General features: G+C 46.6%; 1 protein-coding gene across 6 annotated transcripts in view; it reads left to right on the top strand.

Annotated features, from left to right (window-relative positions):
• Positions 1–22,872, top strand: part of NCOR2 (nuclear receptor corepressor 2) — a 2,813,293-nt gene that overhangs the window by 2,388,199 nt on the left and 402,222 nt on the right. For all 6 annotated transcript variants that reach the window (XM_069619703.1, XM_069619702.1, XM_069619704.1 and 3 more), the window contains one exon: positions 21,086–21,238. In XM_069619703.1, coding sequence (XP_069475804.1) covers positions 21,086–21,238 — 153 coding nt within the window. The remainder of the gene's footprint in view (positions 1–21,085; positions 21,239–22,872) is intronic.

Raw genomic sequence — 22,872 nt, 5'->3', positions numbered from 1 at the left:
AAGTACATATAACTAGTAAGAGCGTGTGGTACCTTGAAACTGCGGCGTCAAGGAGTTTAACCCTCAGAAGGGTGCTTCAAGTTATTTAAGACCATTAAGTTGATGTTCGTATGTGAAACCTCCGTCACAACCGATTAATGCAATTAGAAAGAGGACTACCATCTTCAAGGAGGCACTGTAAGAAATGTATTTGCAGGTTTCCATAGATTCTAATTAATAGCATTAGCTAAAACATATTCTATTTGCAAGTGAAGTGAAAAAGACTATCTCAAGGTAGCCAGGATAAGGAAGGCAGAGAACAACATTTCCTGTTACTGGTGCAATATGATTAAGACTATGAACTCAACCACCAGTTGCTGTTTACATTCCTATAGTAAAAAGAAGAGAAGCGAGAATTTCTTTTCTAGGAAGCTCAAGAGTAGCAGAAGCTTATCCTTGAATATAGTTGCAGGAAGAGTCTAGAAATGGAACTCATTTATTCGTATGCCACTTACTAAGTACACAAGGGTCAATCATCCTAGGCAATCTTTAATGTGACCATATCATGCCTCTAAGCAATTAGCAGAGGTAGAGCAGATTCCGAAGACGGGCCAGAAGGTTGTGAGTCAGCTGTTTCTCGTTTATTATTTTATCCACTACCCCTTTCCTATCCACTACCCCTTTCCCTTCGTTGGGGTTTTCAGCTCAGCTGTTAGCATCAAGTTGAGCGGCGAACTCCAGGTAAGGGTCTGTGGGATCAGCATCAGCTCTTGCTGAATTCTACAAGCCAGTCCTGACACCGTCCATACGGCATGCTTCCGGGCATCCTAGTCAAAAGGGCGTCAGCACTAACCATCATAAGAGCACGACAGCGCCAAAGGTTTTGGTGGTGCCGAAAACCGTGACAAAGCCATTAGGCTTGTCGAAATCACTCCCAGATACGCCAGAGAGCTGCAAGAGTCTCGCGAACATCATCTCAGCGGCTAAGAAGCCTACGACACGTCAAAGGGTCGAGAAGGTCAAGAAGAATATTCAGATGGGTTTCAGCCCCTATCTAAGACATTGGCAGACAAATCTCGACCACCTATAGACCCAAGTCCACTGTCTGACTAATCTCGACCGCTTAGCGACCCAAGTCCTCAAAATGAGTCCTTTTCCCCCTCCGACCCATCTTGTTCATCCTTATGGACCCGAGATAAGTTTGAGGGATACATGAACAAACTTTCCAAATTTGGCGATTTTTCTGTAAGATTTATCACCCCAAAGAGACCAAGAGAGGAAGACTCTTACCCTACTTTGTCCAAGGTTCAAAGAACTTTGTCAGTTACCTCATGAGGAGGTGTTTGACCTGACTGAACCTGAGGAAATCCATCAAGAGCCCTATGATCAGGGAGAGAAACCCTTTGACCAGGGACATCATTTCACCAAAATGCCAGGGGTAGCGGAAGTGACATGACACGACCCTTGACCCCCTGATGAAATTGCAGGAAGTGATATCACGGGAAACGATGGAACACGACCTTTCACCCGTTGTCAAAACAGGAAGTGGCATCACATAGCATTGTACACTACAAAAAATATGGTGGCGATATCACTATAATGTGATGTACATTTCATACAAGAATGGATCGCTATATGTATCTTTAAGATCAGTGTGTATAGGCCCATATCACCAAATTACTGTGAATGCAAGCAGACGTCCATGACCAAATGATGATGTTTTCATATAGCACTTATGCTTAAGCGCTTTACATAGAAAAATATACACCCAACCCGCGTTGGTACTCAATTATCGACCGCAGAAGGATGAAAGGCTGAGTTGAGGCGTTTAAGAACAGACTAAATCAGTGACTCACCCCCTGAAGTGTGCCTGAAATAAACCTTTAATGAGTCTAGCAATTATTGTAACGAATTCCAGAAAGGCACATTATTTGGTATTCCTATTCTTTCTTAATTAGGGTCAGTGCTGAAAGTGTTAACTTGTTTCACTCCTGTTCTTATTTTCAAGGGGCCTGAACAAGAAAGCCAGCCACTCCAGAAGTAAAGAGCCATATGGTGCATTACAAAAAAAAAAGTTATTTTTTATAGAGGCCGCAAGGGAGACCTCAGAGGTCGCAGTTGCGACCTCTGGCGACCCCTAAATTACGTCCCTGCCTTTGACGAGACGAAAGACCAGTCTCCAGACTGGGGTGATGAACAACCAGTAGGCGAGGCACCATGGCTGTCACCTTCTACTTCGCCAGATCCAGACACCCTGTGTATAGAGCCTCCCTCCTCACCTCCTCAAAGACAAACCTCACCTATTGATGACCATGTGGCTGTCAATGCTATTCTTAAAAAGGCTGCTGAACACTTCCAGATTGCCACTCAAGAGGCGGTACAAGACACCAACTTCGTGGCGTACGTTTTAAAAGAAAACACCTGCAAGTCAAGCGATACAACTATTGAATTCTATCAAAAGGCGCATCGCTCCCTCTTTGTTAACTCCATCTCAAACAAGAGCTGTAAATCCACGTGCCAAGAAGCTTTTCCACCCCTCTCCAACAGACCCGCTGTATATCCGGGGACATGCCACTCCCAACTCCATAGTATTTACAATTACAAGGAAGAGAGCTGGAGTACCCTGGTCTACGGCTGAGACACCTCCTGACAAGGATTGCAAAAAGTGATATGCCCTAGGAAAGCACATAACATCATCAGCAGCTTTACTCCACTAGGATAGCTAACACCACATTGCTGGCTAGTTATAGCGATGTCCAATGGAATTTGCTCCAAGAGAGCCTGCAAGAAGTCCCAGACCTGGCACAATCACGCCTTCTGGTGGTCTTTTCGGAGGGAAGGCAGGTCAATCCGAACATTCTCAAAAATACCCTGGATGCTGCAGAAACAGCAGGACAAACACTGGCCCAAGGCACCCTGCTTAAAAGGCAAGCATGGCTCAAGAATTGAGGATTTAAGCCTGAAATCCAGGCATCCCTTATTAACAAGCCAGTTGAAGAAACAAACCTGTTTGAAACGGCAGTAGATGAGGCCTTGGAAACTGCTAAAAAGGAACATGAAACCTTAAAGTCTCTAAACCAGATTACGCGAAGACCCTATCGGCAGCGAGGGGGTAGCTCTCAACGCTCCTTTCGGGGCCAATCCTTCCCACGTTTCCCCCACAATCAATACGGAACAGGAAATACACCATGGTCCTCAGGACAAGGGGCAACTGCCACATTCCAATATCAGCAGAGGACAGCGCCGTGACAAAGGAAGGGGTAGAAACTCCACCCCAAGAGGCTCCCCAGCCTCCACTCAAAAATGACTCGGCAGTCCGTGTTCCCTTCCATCCCTACCCGGTCTGGGGACGAATAACATCTTTCTTACTCTTACGTCCCGTCCCCTTTCCTCCATACTGCATAGGCGTCCCTTCTATGGATGGGAGATGGAACTTTTTTCACCAGAAAAAAACATTCTTCCCCTTTAAATTTAGAGGTGCGCCGGGGTGCGGCCCTGGGAGCATGCACTGCCCTGACTCGCCCTCCGGTGCCACACCTCAATCCCCTTTTCGGCTTAGACGGGAACGGGCCGAATTCACCAGCGCTCCTGGGCTTAGCTTCGGCCATGTAATTCCACGCACGGATACTTCTTCTCTTCTGTCTTTTTTGTCTTTTTATCATCCAGGTACCTGGTCATCAGACGTCCTACTCCTCCCCGGCGCATGCCGACTTCTGCAGGGTTCAGCTGGTGTCCATCCTGCGACGCTGTCATGATTCCTGCCCCTCATGTCCCCAGCCCTCCAAGATGTCAGGCTGGAACCATGCCACGATCACCTACATGTCCCTCAAGAGCCTCTCCATCCCTCCAAAGACCCACTTGGAGTCAGACTTGGCGCTTGTGGCACCAGACTCACTCACTCCCATAGGATAACATTGGGGATTGGACTTGCAGTGCATTGATGGGGACAAGATGGATGCCCCCACATATTTCGGCTCCCAGAACTGCATGTGCAGTCTAGTCTTTTGGGTGTGGTTCAGCCCAGATACACCTGTGATACCCAGAGACTATTTAAGCCACGCCCAGGCTGAGAAACATGCTTTGCGTTTTCTGCACCTGCAGCGTGACACTCACCGTGTTCGGATCGGTCTCCAGGAGGCCTGCATCTTTCTTCTGCGCTCAGCTCCTGCAAGAACACCGTTAGGAACAGCCTTACCTTGCAGCACTTCTGCCCATCATTCATTGCTCCTTCTGTTCTGTGGGCATCTTCGGCGGTATCATTCCCATTCCGGCACGCCGCTTCTTAAGGAAAAGGGAAAAGAACAGAAAAAAAGGCATTAGTAAGCATTCTGCAAATCTTCGCTTATTTTTAAATACTGTTCGAGCTTCAAACGCTTACCTGAATCACAGCCTCTCTGGGGGAACTCTGTCTCCGGAACTTCTCATCCATCTGCAAGAGGGAAAAGACACTCCAGGTTAGCGTGGAAACATCTAGAGGCGCCGCATACCGCACTTACTCACCGCATTTGTTCTTCATAACCGGCATCTACGCTGAAAACATCGCAGCACCTAAAAGAGACAGAAAAAGAACTCTGTTCGATACAAATACGAAAGGGGTGCATCGCGCTCTCACTCACCTTCAGCGCTACTCATCTCAGCAGCACGCCTCCATCCCCGGACGCCGTCCATCATCTAAGAAAGGAAAGGAACGAAGTTAGAGAACTGTTCAAAAGACTCATTATACTTACCTGTCGGACTCTTGCCAGTGAAGTAACTAGGCAGCAACGAGCCTGCATCAATCAACGCGCCCCTGCGCTGAAAGCAGGACGGAGTGCACACTATCCAAGAAAACAAGGTGAGCTGTGGATCAAAGGGAAGGGTTGGACCCCGGTGAAGAAGGGGTTCAAGCACGCAGAGACAATAGAGCGTTAAACTCTACCAATCCTGTGTTTCAGGCCCAGTCTCCAGTCGAATAACCTCCAGGGAAGGGTTCAAGGTCGTAAGAGGTCAGAACAGGCTGAGTGACGTCCCCGTGGAGACCAGGTGAGCGTTACAGACGGGCTCTTTCCAACTAAAGACCACCACGCCCTCTGCCTACGTTAGCTTGGCCCCGACCACGGCTGGCAAGCTTGTACCATGTGCAACGCGCTCTCCTCAAGGTCTCTAAAGAACAGGCTAGCCAGGTGGAAGGAGCTCCTCCAGAGATCGCCTCCCAAAGGACATAAATTACTTGGTCTATCATCGATCCAAGGTAGGGCGGCTCTTTTCCAGCGCACCCCGCAAGGGAGACTCCTTCCAAAGGACTCGGCTGTGCAGAAGGGACAACTCAGGTCCTCATACCAGCACGAGTACCGAGGCTACATCAGCTACTAGCCGACAGACCGAGGGGTCAGTGGATCCTCCCGGTCACAGTGCTGAGGGACCGGAAGGTTCTTTTACCGGTTCTTCACCTGAGGGGCCTCACCCTAATACCGGAAATATGTCAGAATGGGTGCCTATACGCAGTTCTAACGGCAGATCCGCTGAGGGCGAAACGCCTACCAGGTCTCGGCCTGAGGAACAGGGTAAGCCCATGATCCACACAAGAGTCCTGGAGGGGACGGGGCCCAGTGAGCCGAGCAACACGACACAGGCATGTGGAAGGCAGATCGACAAAATGACACTCTTGACATCCGGCTGATTCCTCCACCTGCTCCCTGCCTTGGTGCGGTATGTGTGTCAAGGTGGGACTGGTGTCAACCAGGTATGTGGCCTACAGCCTACCCTTCCTTTGCGCAAGGCAATGTTTCTGCTCCGTCCGTATGGCCAGAGCATACAATGGCTCCACAATCCGCCCGCCAATATCGCCTACCACTCTGACCCGTGAGGACAGATTTTTTTAAAGATTAGACAGGCTCATGAAATGTCCTCAGATGGGGGTTATCCTCAGGGACACCATCAGGGATGTGCTCCAGCACTGCAGACCCCAGTACAGGCGCCCCTGGCCCCTGTGCAACCTCTGCCGCCCACTCCGGGCCCCCAACTGATCTTGCAGGCAGTTCCGTACCAGCCTCGGCTGCAGCCTTAGGCTCTGCTCTCCACGCCCCAGCCTTCGGCCCCCAGCACCCGTCCACCGGTGCCATACCTTCAGGTGGACACGGATGAGGAGGAGGACCCCAGCACACCATCGTCAGCCAAGGCCTCCCATGAACGTCTTGCAGGGCTGGCAGAGTACCTGGGACTTCCTCAACCCGAGGTTGAGCAACCAGCAGAGCGTGTCCTCGCCGAAGTCCTCACGCTGCGTCCCACAGCAAGAACGGGTATCCCGATGCAGAACGACGTGGTCGCCCAAAAAGTGCTGGCTCAAGCCCCACTCGGCCCAGCCGGTCAATCGATGCCTGGATGCCAAGTACAGGCAGATGGAGGGGGATATACTCTTGCTATCGGCCCACCCTCAGCCTCACTCCTCAGTGATCGCTGCGGCATCACTATACTCCAAGCCTCAGCCGTCCTCGGACGCCTCCTCCGCGGGGCTGTTAGGCAAGGAGGAGAAGATCTTGGAGGCGTACGGGAAGAAGCTGTATTTCAACGTGTCCCTGCATCTTCGTCAGGCCAATGCCGATGCCATGCTGGCAGCAGTTAACCAGAGGCTTTGCCGGGAAAATGCGGTTTTCCTCCCAGAGCTTCCGGCACAGAGCCAATCACGATTTAAGGCGGGCTTGGCAGAGGCCAAGATAGTGGGACAAGACATCATGGAGTCCACCATGGCCCACATTGACACATCTGGCCGGACCATCTGCATAGCCACGGACATGAGAAGAACAGCCTGGCTCTGTGCTACTAAATTCAACCCGAACTTCCAGGAACGCATCTTAGATCTTCTGTTCGAAGGGGTTCACCTCTTCCACTCCACCACCGACGAGGAGCTGGACAAAAAGAACCGCTCACAAACGGCCAAGTCTTTCATCCTTACAAAGGCCAAGCCCAAAATGTACACCCAGTCACAGCCGCGCTCGGATAAGGGGCGTACATACGGAGGGTTCTGCGGCTTCCAAGAGCGGAGGTCCAGGCAACCTGACCGTTCGCCGACCCAGCATAGGCACAAGCAACAAAAAGTGGTGGGGTGGGGGGGGGAGTAAGGGCTTTTTCCAGTCCCCCTCCTCCGCAATAGCCTCAGAGGGAAAGAAGGCATGACACGCCCCTTCGGGTCCACGTGTCTCCAGTGGGGGGCAGGCTTGCCCTCCATGCACATTTTTGGCGCCAGAATTTCGCGGACCCCTGGATCTTCTCTGTAGTATCCACAGGGTACCGCCTCCCTATCCCAGCTTCTCCTCCCTCTTCCCCTCCACTCCCACAGGTTGGGACAGCAACTCTTTTGGCTGAGAGCCAAGCAGTGGAGGAAGTCCAAGCCTCCCAGCGAGGTTTGGGCTTTTACTCCAGGATTTTCAACATTCAGAAAAAAAACCAGGCGGGCCTGAGAGTTGTGCTGGACCTTTCCACCCTCAACCTCTCCCTACCTCTACCAAAATGCAAGATGGTTACGCCAGCTATGATAGCTGAGACATTGTGCAAGGGAGACTGGATATGCTCCCTGGATCTGAAGGACGCGTACTTACACGTCCCGATCTGGCGGCCTCATCGTTCTTTTCTACGATTCAGGTTCATGGGTTACCATTTGTAGTACAAGGTGCTTCCTTTTGGCCTCAACTCGGCCCCCAGGGTCTTTACCAGGCTGATGAATACAGTGCCGGCCCTCCTCAAGTCGCAGGGCCACCACATCTACCCGTATCTCAACGACTTGCTCGTCAGGGCAACATCTCCGGAAGCTGTGCACCACACGTCCCACGCTCTTATGAACACACTGCACGAGATGGGGTTTTCACTCAATCTCAAGAAGTCACAGCTGCAGCTTGCGCAGAGACTAACCTTCTTGGGCCTCATCTGGGACACATGCTCCAAGAAAGGTTTTCCTTCGGAGGACAAGATCACGGCCATCAAGAGGGCCACGACACACTTCCTCAGCAGAGAAGTGACCTCGGCCTGGTGATACCAACACCTAGTGGGTCTCTTGGCAGCAGTCCTCTGGCCATCCCACACACGAGACTTGGGATGAGGAGGATACAGCTGCACTTTTGCAGCATTCTGGAATCTGGAGCGAGGCTCCCAGTCAGAGATCTTCAACGTTCCTCTGTCGCTTCACCCAGACCTCACATGGTGGTCCAAGGATTGCAACCTGCGGACAGGCAAGCCTTTCCGGCAACCTACCCCACAGGTCACCATCATCACGGACTCCTCTCTCGAGGGTTGGGGGGGCCACCCTGGACAACCACTGTGTCCTTGGCACCTGGACCTGGCAGGAGCAGAAGTACCAGATCAATTAGCTGGAAGTGAAGGCCATCTGGCTGGCGCTCAGAGCCTTCTTCCGGTTATCGAGGGCAAGGTTGTCCTCATTCAGACAGGCAACTTTACCAGCATGTTTTACGTCGACAAGCAGGGAGGTACCAGATCCCCCCACTGTGCAGACAGCATGTGATAATGGGCCCTGGAGAACAACATCTACTTCACGGCCGTCCGCCTGCCAGGGGAATCCAACATCAGCTGACTGGGTGTGTACAACTAAGTTAAACGACCTAGTACTGCAGGTGATCTTCTACAAATGGGGTCAACCTCAGGTGGACCTCTTTGCCTCCTGGGACAACAGGAGGATAGCTCAGCGGCAGCGTGCTCGACTTGGAAACAAGATGACACGAAGCAACACAGGTTCGATCCCTGGGTCCGCGCTTAGAAACCTCTGGGTATTAAGCGCGTTATAAATAACCTATCATATATCATAAAGTGCCAACAGTTCAGCTCATGGCAGGGTAAGGGTCTGGGCTCCATTGGCGATGTATTCCAGATTCGGTAGGATGGAATGACCGCATACGCCTTCCCGCCCACACCGCTGATACACAGGGTTATATGCAAGATCAAGGAGTTTCGCCACCTCAGCATCATTCTAATAGCACTGTGGTGGCCAGCCAGGCCATGGTTCTCGGAGCTGTTCAGCCTCTCGGACAGGCCTCCCATTCGCCTTCTGGCGGGCCCGGCACATCTTCTGGCACAGTAGGGGGGCAGGGTCTTCCACCCCGCTCTGCAGAAACTAGCCCTCACATCATGGTTCCTGAACAGGTCACACTAGGTCACCTCAGCCTCTCCTAGGCTAATCTAGAGATCACTCAGGGCGCCAGGAGCGAATCTACCAGGACCCAGTACAAGAGCAAGTGGACCAGGTTCTGCCACTGGGCAGACTCTAGGGGTATCAACCCCCTTGCGTGTACCTTGATGACATGCTCTCATTAACGGCGCACCTCACCCATTCTGGTGTGCAGATGGACACTCCATAGGCATCTTTACATTGTGACACACAGCACCTTCAGTGCAGTGGCACAGAGAAGTCTCTTACATTTCCCAAAGGTTTAAATACCATCCCTTGGTGAAAATACTGTTTCCAAGAGCAGTGAAGTGAAATTGATTAAGTGAAATTGACTTTACTTATATTTTGTAACTTTCTAGACCCAGCACACACTATCTTACAATAGGGCGCTGGAGGGATTACTTAGTATCCCCTTTGTCTAGTTTCTCATGGAACATTTTTATGTTACCCTTTTTACAATTAATGGCTGATGGCAGTGGTTTACCTTTTTCTACCATTACGTGTTTCTACCGTGGGCTGCAAATGCAGCTGCAGTAAAGCCCCCATGTGTGCACATTTTGTCAAAATAGACCCGGTCTTCTTTTTTTTTTTGCCATTTCTTGTTGGAAAGGTCCTTCTTCAGATTTACTCTGTGCACCAGACCAGGTATGGTCACTTTGTTTGTTTTGTCTTTGGTGGGATTCACGAGTGAAGCGGGCCTCTGGCTCAAGGGTGTCTAGCAGTGCAGGAAGCGAGTGAGGTGCCGGAACTCCCTGTGCTTTTTCTCCTTGGTTATAGGAAATCACCCAAGGGTGATTGGCTGGAGGGCTGTCCTTGGAGGACAGCCACCCTGCTGTGCGATTGACAGCTGAATGAATGGGAGAAACCTGCATAAAATCCAAGGCTTTTTGCTTGGAAGGCAGAGTCGACCACTGGACGATGGAATCCGGAGAAGAACTTGGAAGAGACTCCTGCTGCAATTCCTGGACCATTGGTTTGCCCAGTGAAGTCCTGCTGCAGTGCTGAAGCTCTGACTTAGCCTCGACTAGAGAAGACCTGCAAAGGACGACGACTTCTCCCCTTGGGTTGGTGGGACCAATCGACCCCAAGACAAGCTCATCTGGAAATCCTCTTGGAGCTGGCTGTACTTCCATTGCTGCTGCCGGAACCGAAGTGTCAGAGAGAGGAACACCAGAATCGAGTGAGTATCTTTAAGACGGACCTGAGCTCCAGGAAGATTCTCCGGACTCCCAGGAAGCAGGACTGACCAAGCCTGAGCCACCTCAACAGTGTGCTCGACCCCATATTCAAGGAAAGTCATTAAGGTGTCCGAGAACTGCAGTGGTGCTATTTGCGAGAGCCGCAAGGAGCTGAAGCCACAAAGTGCAGCTGATCTGAAGTTTACCCATTGCTGCTGCCGCCGACCTTCAATTCGTAGTGCAGGAGTCCCAAGACGTCCTCCCTCTTGTCACCACGACTGAGGCCCAGGAACAACAGGATCTGCAGACCTACACAGTAACAGAAGCCGGCTGGAACCAATTTCTTCTGACCAAAGGTACTGTAAAACTAAGGGGACTTACCTCTTGTTTTGTAGCCTTGCTAGTTCTCTGTTGAGACTTGTCTTGGTTGCTTTTGCAGAGTTGCTTGCTGCTTTGCCCCTCACAGGCCTCCCAGCGTGTGGCACTACAGTGATTTCATTTTCTACAGACTTCTAAAACATTGTGCAAGACATTTTACTTACCTGCAAGAAGTGCTTCAGCTCACCTAGACTTTTGTTCAATAAACATTGACTGTCCAGGCTCCCTGAAAGACTCTTCTCACCTCCGACTTTGTGCTTTACCTTTCCCCCAGGAAAGGGAAAGTTTACTTTGCATTGGAGGGTTCAAAAAGTACTTACCTGCTTAAGAATATTTGTTAACCATTGTTTTATTCCCTCATCTTTTTCCTTTTGACACTCACTTCAATATTGCTTTAAATGTGCCAGTGATCTATCAATGTCCATAGTGTCCTAGTTATTTATGTCACCTCGGGTGTCGGAATTGTCTCTGTGCCATCCCCAATGGGTATCTACTGATTTATTGAAACTGAGTGTGTATTTCTGAAGTATATTACTGTGTTACATATTATTGCTCCCTTCTCAAGAAGGCATATTCAACTGACTGTTAAATTAATAAATAATTGTTTAATCAAGAAACCTTGAGTGTAAATGTTTATTTGGATACTTGTCACTGTGAATCTCTGTTATAACCCTACAGCTCACATTGACCCCTCTTGAGATGAGCCTGACTGCTCAGTCACTCTACCACCTTGTGAAGTACATGCTTATACCAAAGGTTTGGTTAATTAGTGCCAAGAGGACAAGGTTGGTGCAGTCTGCCACAGGGTACTACATACAATCTTGTCTAACAACTGCCCACAAGCATGTTTAGCTAAGTTACTGTGGCTCGACTGAGCTTTTAGGTTGCAGAGAAACTTGTGTGACTCTTTGTGCCGATATTTGGGTATAGTCTTTAGATATTTCGATTTCTTGCCCATTATAACACCAGCTATAGAACTACATTTCTTAGACGACACCAGAACATCAGTGTCAGACACTTAGTCTCTACAGTAGAGGTTACAGCCGTGACCACAGATACCATTAAAGCAGTAGGCTCCAATAATTCAGCCCTTTCCAATACCAACGAATCATGACCAAATCCCCTCACCACTTTGTTAGCAACTTCACTACTGTCTTCAGTTAACTCAATTTGGCAAGGGACCCGTACAAACAGAGATTAATCAAGGTTCACAAACCAAAGCCATAGCTTTGCAACGACAGCTGTTTACACCTTTGCCTGAGGATCCAATAAACCCTTTCACAAAACCAATGTTCTCACAAAGCTCTTTCAAGGTTGCCCAAACCTCTCTAATCTCAAAATTCAAAGTGTTATAACCCATGTCCATAGTATTCAAGATTTATGGGAGGACTGGAAAAGAGAAATCTGATGAACTGACTTATCAATAAACCCGTTATAGTTTCCTATTCCATTGTAATTTGTTGCAGGCTCAGGAAAAACAATGCCGATTCCGCTATCCCTCTGTTATATAGGGATCCCAGGCAATTATTGCACCCTGGCAGGACCTTTAAGACTGGAGAAGATTTCCTGTCGTATGGCACATCCCTACCAGAGAGATGATGTTTTCGGCAAACTATTCCCAGACGAGCCTTCATTGGGTGCATACCCCATGCCTTCCAAGAGTAATTCTAGAGGTTAACGACCTTTGCTCGTTAATGTCCTTTGCTCGGAGGAGATGGCTTACTATGCCTTTTTCTCATCCCACTCTTGTGTTCCAAACTCCTAAACTCCCCCAACCATCTTCCCTCAGTGGCCCAACAAATCCTCACAATTTCCAGCCACAGAAACGTAACTGCTGTTTTATTCTGATATATTTCATATATGCAGTTCAAAAACTGCTATATGCAGATACAAAGGATTTTTACAAAGCTTACATTTTAAATGGTTCACATTTCCTATTGTAAAATTAAGTACTTCCTTTGAGAATTAAAGATTAGTGTTCCAGATTAAAAACAATAAAAGATCATTCTTACCCAAGTGCCATGCAAGGAGTTAATTCCTCAAACCTTATTTTGCAATGGCATCCTTAATTTGAAGATTGTCTAGCTCTTTGTCTTGAAAAAATGATGATGCACCAGAAGGCTCAAAGAGTCCACATACGCACAACGTTATGAGCAGAACTTGACATGGAAGCATACTGGGAAAAAGACACTGAACAAAGAGTCTGATCTTGAAATAAGTGTGGGGAACTGGAAGAACTACTACTCGTGGCATGCACATGTGGCTAATATGAATTGAGGATATCTACAGATGGAAGTATGGTGGGACAGAGGACATTCCATGTTGATGACTCTGCCTGTTTCTGATGTTATGGGGAGAGCTTAATTTGGCAAGTTTCATAGAGGCAGAAGAAACTACACATTGCAGAATCTAGATGTGTTGTATATGATGTGGGCAGAACTTGAGATGGAAGCATGGTGGAAAAGAAGAATGCAGATGAGCCTTTGTGTCTCAATGTGGCCATTATGGTATTCTGTGGTATCATCTTATGGTTTAGTCAAAGAAAAACTGTTTGATTTAATTATTTGTATCTTTTGAATATCCAAAGTTGCTTGAGTGGTGTGGCTTCTGTTATTCCTCCTTCCCAAGTGGGGTTGAGTTGGATGTTTCCACTACTCTTCAGTGAGAGAGAGTCAGATGATTTTCAGTGCCCTCTCCTGATTGTCGGGAAGTTTGATAGCCTCCACTAAATAAGATTTGAGGAATGTTGAATAGCCTCCATTACACTCCCCTTGCAAGGAAAGTTGATTGGCTTTCATTCCTCCGCTACTTTCTCCTTAACACTGAGACGCTACTTGTCGAACATTCGTCATAGCACTCAATATCTAGTTTACTTTTCACTAAAGCACAAACCCCTTTGTCTTCTCCAACATAGTTGGTCTGGATCACTCCCTAAAGGCAGCTTGACTGCATGCTGGTGCTAAGCAGCATGACCTAACTTTACCAAGTTCCTCACTCCTCCTTCAACCTTCTCCCCCGTTCTGCAAAGCACTGTCATCTGCATTCAATCTTTCAGTTGAAGGTGCTGCTGCTCACGGGTTTGGCAGTAAGTATTCACATTTCAGGAAGGTAAAGCTTTTGATGTAGCAGAGGTCTAATTGTTTGTTAATTCATTTTTTATTCATATATTTTTATTTGATTTTATTTATATAGCGCGCCTAACCCTAAGGTATGATTTGGGTGCTTTGTGTAGGTTACGACATTTTAATAAATAACATACAGATAAAATACAGTACACAGAGAAATCTACAAGTGCAACACGGATATATGCAGGTTAAGAGAGAGGGCACAGCATCTAGGGTGCATCATGTTAGAGGAGCCACTTTTTGACATTTTTCCTGAAGCAATATTACAAGGTTTCTGCTCTTAAGGCTACAGGTAGTGAGTTCCATGATTTGGCTGCTAGTACAGGGAAGCTGCTGCCTTTTTCTAGCTTAAATCTGGGGACTTTAAAGCAGTGTGCTTGTGAGGCCTAGTGGGTCGGACAGATGAGTTTCTTGTAAATTTGCAATCCATGTATTTAGGAGCTGAATTGGACAGACATTTGTGGGTGAGTGTGACGATTTTGAATGTGATTCTAACTTTGATTGAAAGCCAATGGGCATTGAGTCTCGCCGCTGAAATGTGATGAGTTTTTGGGATGTTAAGCGCAGTTCTTAATGCATTATTTTGAAGTATTTGCATTTTTTTTAAAGTTTTGTTTATTTGTTCCTAGCTACATGGCATTGCAATAATCTAGTTTAGATAGTGTGAGCTCCCTTGCCAGGGACATACAACTGGCTGTTGACAAGAAAGGTTTGCAGGCGTTGATTAGCTTGCAGGTATAGGCTGTGGCGGAGGCTGTCACGTTGACTTGTCTAGTCAAAGTTAGTGAGGAGTCGAGATATATTCTGAGTGGTTTCACATCCTTGGAAACATTTATAATGATACTATCTATGTTAAAAGCTTTGCACTGGCTGTCATGTTTGTTTAGTCTAGACTGAGATCCAATGAGAAGTAGCTCAGTCTTACTATCATTAAGACAAAGGCCAGGTATGGCCATCCATTCTTGAATGGTTAAGTACATTTTGTTGAGCAGTTTCGGGTCAGTGTCGTAGTCCCCTTTGAAGGGGATAATGATTTGGTTGTCATCTGCATAGTTTGTGTAGGTGACACCCAAATAGTCAATTTTATCGAAAAGGGGCTTCGTAAATATGTTGTAAAGCATCAGGGATGCGCAAGAGCCATGGGGTACTCCACATGTGACCGGAGCAGGTTTGGCCGCTGCAGTCGGTGCAAAAATCCTCATGGTTCTGTTGTCCGGGAAGGATTGTATCCATGCGATTGCTTTGGTTGAAAGGTTGGCTGCTGTTTAAAGGTGTTTGCAGAAGACTTGGTGATTAACTAAATCGAATGTGGCCGATAGGTCTAGTACTAGGAGGAGGGCTAGATTGCGTTTGTCTTTTATATCATCCATCTGGGTTTTTGGGTCTAACAAAGCTGTTTCCGTGCCATGTCTTGGTCTGAAGCCAGATTATCGCAGGCCGAGAAGATCATTGGTTTCAAGATGTTTCTGTATCTGAAGGTATGCTGCCCTGTGAAGATTTTTAATACAAATTGTACTGTCATTATCGGTCTGTAGTTCGTGGGAATGTTGGGGTCAAGACAGGGTTTTTTTAATAGTGGGAGTACCCAAGCATTTTTTAGGTTGGTTGTGACTGCTTGATTCAAATGATGAGTTTATTAGTGTAGTGATGAAGGGCGCGAGCTCCCTCGCTGCCTCTGATAATAGTAGTAGGGCAGATGTCCCCCTTGCATTTTGATGGTTTAAGGCTAGTTATTATACCCTCTACTTCCTTAATGGTGAGAGGGGAAAACTTGAATAGGTTACAAGGTTTTGAGGTAGGGTTCTAGTCTTCATGTAAGTGTGAGTCAGATGCGAGATTCAATTTCTTTATTTCAATTTTGGCTTGAAGTGCTATTTTATCCAGCAGTGCTTTTGTATATTGGATCACTAAGTCAGATCTTTGCTGCAAGTTTCTGGTGGTGGTATGGGGGATTCCAGTTCAGAGTATGATGAATAATTCTCTCATGGATGAATTTGCTTTGTTAATTCTATCATTATGTGTCAATATTAGTCTGGTGGATGGCCGTTTTGTAGTTGGAGGCTTTTATGATTATTTCTTTGTTCAGTGTTAGAGTGGCTTTTCCAGCTCGTTTCAGCCTTCTTTTATTATTATGTAATGTTTTGAGTGAGGTTGGGAGTGAACCAGGAGTTTAAATGTGCACATGGTTTAGCTTTGTTTAGCCATTGTTAACTGACCTATAGAGAACGGTCAAGATCAGCCTGTGTCACCTCAGACAGGTGTAATAATCGTTGGCATGCGCAACATCTAGATGGAATTGTGAACGTTAGCCACAATTAGTTGGAATCCTCAACCTAGCCTGCGTGGCATCTGGATAGAATTGTAAATGTTAGCATGTGCACACATAGAGGGAATTCTTTAGCCTAGCATGCGCCACATCTAGATGGAATTGAGAATGTTGGCATGTGCCTCACTTAGTTGGAATACTCAACCTAGCCTGTGTCGCATCTGGATAGAATTGTAAATGTTAGCATGTGCACACATAGAGGGAATTCTTTAGCCTACTATGTGCCACATCTATATAGAAAACCAATTCAATGACTGATATGACTCTCCTGTCTAGCCTGGACCTAGCGTGCAATCATGAATCAATAACCAACCCACTAACAACTTCACTCCTCTGCATACCCCTTTCAAACTCGATCCAAACACAACCACAAGTGTTTACGCAGCAAACCACACAAACTTCACTACACTGCAACAACAAACCAAACCGCACATAGACTTGCACAACAGCACACAATCACTACCGACCGTAAAACACCCCAAGCCCAGCCTACGAACCCGCCGGGCTAAGGCTCATTCCCACTAACTCACCCCCTGACCCCGCTGCGTTTTTCAGAGCGCCAGGGGACCACTCCGGTGGTGATAGTGTGCGGTACAAATATCCGTGAAAATTAACATGGTTTAGCTTTGTGTTTTCAGTGGTGCTGCTGTGTCAATGGCTTGGAGTAACGTTCGGGTTTATAGTTCTACTAAAGATGATGGGTCTGCGTTAGTGTTGGAGTGCTTGATAATGGGTTGAAGTAGTGGCAGTAATTTCTCAGCGGAGACGTTACATACATTTCTGGTGAGTGCAGGTGGTGCTAATGAGTTGGTATACACCAAATAGTTTGTTTACAATTGTTCGAATGAACAATTGACCGATTTTAAAGGGTCACAATTGATATATATATGTGTGTGTGTGTATATATATGTATAGGGGTTTTGCATATATGTTACAATTGACCTTCACAATTCGGTCAATTGTGAAAAGGTCAATTGTAATTCGAACAGTTGTAAAGCGAACAATTTGTATACAACCAATGAGTTATCATCGTTACGTTGAATAGTACCCTGTAGGGTGAATGAGATGCTATGGTGGTCAGACCAGCTGCAAGGTACGTTTGATAGAATATTAGTGTCACAATTAAGGTCGGCAAGCCAATCAAAGTTTCTCCCTTTGCTATGTGTGGGTAGAGTGATATGGTGCGTGAAACCTAATTCTATCATGGAGTTGGCAAGGGTTAGTGAGTGCATTGTTGTCCTTTATATCGGCGAAGCCAAGATTGAGGTTTCTTTGCAACATAATGTGGGATTGTGGTTTGGTATTGGCAGTAAGGAGATGTGATGTCTTCTTCGAAAGTAGTTATTGGGCCTGGGGGTCTATACATGAGGTGGATAGTAACTGTTCACAAAGGCATAAGAGGTCGTTTTATACTGAGGAGTAAGGATGATTAGGTAGAGCCCTTAGGCCAAGCTATGTCTTGACAATAAAGGTGACTGCGCCACCTTTGGAAGATTCTCTGTCAAGTCTAATCATGGTATATTTGTCAGGTATTGCTAGAGTCGGAGCTGGGCCTGCCGCTTCATGTAGCCAAGTCTCAGTTATAGCTAGGAAGTCAAGTTCATACAGGGTTGTGAGGTCAGCAATGTCAAGAGCGTGAGCTGTTAGGGATCTAGCGTTTATGAGCGCTGCCTTAATGAGTGGGGTCTTATTGTCGGGAGTGCTTGTTGGCAAGGTGGTATTAGCTAGTTGGTTCAAGTCATGGTTGTTTTTGCTAATTTCTGGTTTGGTTATTTCTGTGTAAGGTTTTAGTGATGAGGTTGCTTCTACCGTTAGATGGTGGAGGGTTTGCTATCTTAAGTCTGGGGCCTAATCTTAAGTTCCTAATTTTAGTTGGACAGGGTTGATTAGGTGCAGGTCGAGCAACATATAGCTGGATCCACTGGAGAGGTGTGAGCGAGTGGGTATTACTGACTAAAGTTCTTACAATAGTATTACGTTTGTTGGCTCTGATTGCGGGAATTTGGTGGGTGTTATTGTATCTGAAGGGGGTAGTGTCCTAGGCATTGTTAGCAGAATGCTGGGTTTGCTGGGCTGAGAGGAAATTCCATTGGCAACCAGCTGGATGTCGGGCCTTACAACGTTGGCTGAGGCTGTTGCGGGGAGTGGTGTCATTGCAGGCAAAGAAAGTACACTAGATGCTAGTAATATGCAATAAGTTATAATGGTGTGCCAATGCATGTCTTGGCAGGCCTGGGCAAGGCTGAGGGTATATGTTGCAGGTAATAGTAAGTGAAGTAAGCTAAACTGTTGTAGTTATAGGAGATTTGTGCTAGTAAGGGGTGTCTGGTGTGGAATGCTAGTGTCCAGGTCGGAATCAACTGGGTCGCTAAGGGTTTGGATCCCTATAACCTTAGACGAATAGATGTGCATGTCAGATTGTCGTCACAATATGGAAAAGTGTCTGCTCTAACACAGTGCTAAAATCATTGTATAGGCTGGACAGTTGGCATCAGTAAAGTCAGGAGCTAGAAAATATGGGTCGCACAATAGCCAAGGTGTGGCAGATGGCGGTCGATTTAGTCTAATTGGAACAGAACTAAGAGAAGAACAGTTATTGAATTACGCATGAGGTAATAATCCGATGACTATTTTTAACAGAAAGCATAGTTAACGACAGGTTGTACAACATTTTAGACAAGTATACATTGGTGCAATAGTTGGCAGACGATAATCGTTAATGGGACGGATGGCAGATGGCAACCGGGGTATGTTAATAGTAGCACTGGGGTGTTAAAGGATAGTTTTACAATAACATGTAAACGGCGTACCAGTAAAGGTTATGATTATCCATTTGCCAGAAGCAAGTTCACACGTTAGATAAGGCACATTTAATGTTTGTAGTCTTTACTGTGTACACAAATCACAACAATTGGGGCTGTTGGGAGTATTTGCTTACTGCGGTAACCTTGGCGGTAATGGACTACACCTACTTGGAGACTTGATGGTGATGGTCTCAAGAAGAATGTGGATTTGGCAGTACTTTGGTGGGATTATTGAGGAGAGGCTAGAAATCAGTGTGGCGCTGGAAGGAGCATTCCTAGCCCTACGGCTGCGGCGGTCCTGAAAGGCACAGACGGGGCCTTCTTACCAGGCCTTACAGTGACGGCTGGCTTCCACCTGCCAGCCGACTTCAATTGGCTAAATAAGGGTCTCGTGATCTGTTGCTGGGCACTATGAGTAACAGGAACCACTGCAGGGTCAGGACGAGGCCGTTGCGCCGGCCATTTTGTATTCAAATGATTATGATTTTGTGGGTTAGTTCTCCTGTGCGGCAACGACCAAAGATCCACATGTTTCACGAGGAGCACGATGCATATAATAAGGGCTTCAGGAGGAATTCTCTGCTCTGGTTCTTAATTTAAATATGCTGTCTGCATTGTTTTTTCGGTATTCGTGGATCAAGACACACGCTGACAGTAGTTGCACTGGATGTAGCTGGTGCAGCATTGCTGGACTACTCCTGCAGCAGCGGCTGAGGTGGAGCTCCTCCCCTATTCGCTGAGGATGGGTCAATAACGCACTTAATACCGGAGACCCATCTCTAAAGGCGGGACGAGGATTTGAACCTGTGTAACTCTGTTTTGGCTTGCTTCCATGATAAACGTGTTGCCCTTGAGCTGTCCGATCCCACCCCACCCTAAGGCTTCCAATAATGCTTTATTTGTTACATGAAGCCCCCTTGTTAAATGCTTTTTCTTTTGCTTTATTGGGGAACCCTCTATCTGCGAGACTTTGCCATGTGGTGCCCATTACCTCTTCAAACCTCTCACCCACTTGGCCTTTTTTTTATTTTTCTTAAGTGTCATCTTCAAAGCTTTCAATGAAGATGATTCTAGGGCATAACAATTTTTTTATTGAAGGCATATTGTGCCTCTCGTTGAACTCGGAAAGCATTCCAAAACTGTGCTGCCACTTTAGGTTATTTTCCAATTTTATTATATTTATTAATGTTTGCTGCAGATCGCCTGTCTTTTTGTACTCTAGGAATATACATTTCCCAATAATGCATCATTCCGCTAATGTTTTTTTGAACACACCTATTAGCAGCTGTAGTCTCCATTTTGTTATTTGAAGTCCTCACAAAGGAACGCTGCAATAGTCCCTCCGGGGGAACAGTGGCAAGGCATGCTTGGCTCAGGTCGCCATCTTGTTTAGGCCATCATTGTGTCCAGCAGGAAATTTGAAGACCACATGTGGGGCCGGTGAAGAGATTAAAACATGCACGTTCACCACAGTAGTAATGTTAATCAATTTTCGGTTGGATTTGGTGGTTATAACACCCTGTTGCTATCTTGAGGATATATTAGAGGTATCAAATCCCACCTGTGCTTCAGGAAAGCAATAAAAACGATGCTGTTTGTATAAACCCCACTTGGGCCCTGTCAACTGTATAACCGCTGTAATGTCAAACATCCTTTTTTCCCAGGCTAGGGGTAGATACGATCTTGCTGTAACCTCCTCTAACTACCCCTCCTTGCACTGCAACTAAGTCATTATCTTGCAACAGCGCCCCAATGCCTCTGGGCTGTGTGGCACTTTACAAATGTAAAAAATAAAATAAAAATAAATATCTTTCTCTAAGAAATACAAAAAACTAAATTATTTTAGATTACATAATATGGGCAGATCTATGAAAGGTGCATGGTGGTCTTTTTTGAAGGGGGAAATTGTTTTCCTGTCACTGGGCTGACATGTCGTTGTTTTGGAAATTGGTGAAAATTGGTTTGCTATGTAGAATAGATATCCCTACAAGAACTGCCTTTGCATGTATCGACCTCAGTGAGCGAGTGTGCCCCTTTTTATGCTTTATGGAGCTGTGCCTTTGTGTGTATTGCGTAGTCTGAAAGCCTCGATTTAGGTGCATTCAGCGTGCAGTGTTTAAAACATCTGCTGTATGTTTTCCCAGGTGCTATGTCAGCTGCACAAAACTCTAAGGAGGACAATCGAAGTTCTGGTGTGCCTCATGACCCCACTGGTGTCAAGCGAACCTATGACATGATGGAAGGAAGGATACCACGAGTGCTGCAGGGCCGTGATCTGTCCACATCCAGCATTGAAGGTAGCCAGTCCTCACATTCAGAGTGTTAGGGGGTTGAGTAAGCAATGCCATGGAAGAAAATGCCTGTGACTTTAACGTGTTTGTGTGTTTTAATTGACAGTGCTCACTCAGCACCTCTCCACCCAGTAACATGTGGGATAAAGTACCACGTACTATATATCATAAGGATATTGTTGGTCAAGCAAATGCTGAATTGCTTTATAAGGTCGCAGAACTCCCAGATTACTTGCATATCCTTTTTAAGTTGGTTAGGTAGATATTGTAGTCCTTCTAATACATGGCCATACACTATCATTCCCTTTTTGATACCTGACCTCTTGCTTATTGTATTGTAAGAGATCCTCCAGTTGCAATTACATATAATCAATGCAGACTCTGGACTAAAAAAAAAAGATGCTGCTTCTAGGGTGTTGCAGAAAAATAATGTAGACAGTTTAATTAAATGCATCTAAAAACGTTTTTTTAATATTTTATAATAGGCAGTAATATTCCTATTGTTGGTCTTGTGTGTTCAACCTGCGGTAAATCAGAGACAGACCAGAGGACATTGTTGAATAAGTTACTTTATTAACCAACTTAAAGAAAACCTACCATAGGCCCTATTCATACAAAGCTGGAAATTAATAATAAGGTGCTTGTCAGGACATCTGTCGAAAGCTATGCTAACCTATCTCTGCCCTACCACTAAAAGAAACGAACAAAAAAAAAAAGGAAGGAAGGGTGTAAGGAAGTCTCAGCTTGGCTTATGCTCCCTTGGAAGATTCGTGGAGGCTGTTTTTTCTGCCCAACCCTTAATTATCTCATTGTCCTTCAAGCTCCTGGCCTCGTAGATTGTTCACAAGGAAAATCTAGTTCAATGAGAAAGATATGTCTCTTGGCTTGGGATAACACAATGTCTTTATCAGGTATTCTGAAAAGAGTCCCAATTATCCCTCCTGCATGTTTGTATTCTCCTGACTCTGGTAGACTGAGGGTTACAACAAAATAAACCGAGTTTAGTCTCTGTTGTTCTAGGATTGTTCCAATGGGTCTTGTTAGACGACTGTGTACCTTTTCCAGCCAGCTTGCTTGGCCTCGCTGTTCGTGGGGATTCTAATATCTCAGCACCAGATGAGCTACAAGCTTGTTCTGCCCTGTGCAGTATGATTCTTTCACCCCTGTGCGGCGCGTGCCATTTTTAAGCCCCAGGTGGGCTATGGGCTTGTAAAACCCAGCTTGGTATCTCTCTTCCACTCCCTCGCAGGGTCCTCAGTTTCTCAGCCCCAGTTCAGCTATGGGCTTCTGCAGCCCAGTTCTGTATCTTTTTCATCCCCTTGCAGGGTCCTCCGTTTCTCAGCCCCAGGTGGCCTCTGCGGTCAGTCAACCCTGCTTCGTATTGCTTTTTCTGCCCTCCAACCAGACCCCATGGTCGCTGCGTACCTTCTTTCCAGCAGCGGGACTCGGCATCTGAGTCTGATTCCTGCGGTCCCACGCCCTTGTTTCTGCTTCAGGATGGGTGGCTGGTTTTTTGGTTGTTTCTCCTCCCGATCGGGGCTTCACTTCGGCATCTGACGATGGAAATTTGGATTCTTGTCTGCTTGCTTCCTGCCTCAGTGACCCCTGCCTGCTCATGGTCCCTGCCTTCATCAGAGCAG

Source organism: Ambystoma mexicanum, chromosome 10 (genome assembly GCF_040938575.1).
Source record: "Ambystoma mexicanum isolate Mex_15411 chromosome 10, UKY_AmexF1_1, whole genome shotgun sequence".
Classification (NCBI taxonomy): domain Eukaryota; kingdom Metazoa; phylum Chordata; class Amphibia; order Caudata; family Ambystomatidae; genus Ambystoma; species Ambystoma mexicanum.
This window is presented reverse-complemented; position numbering and strand designations above follow the sequence as displayed.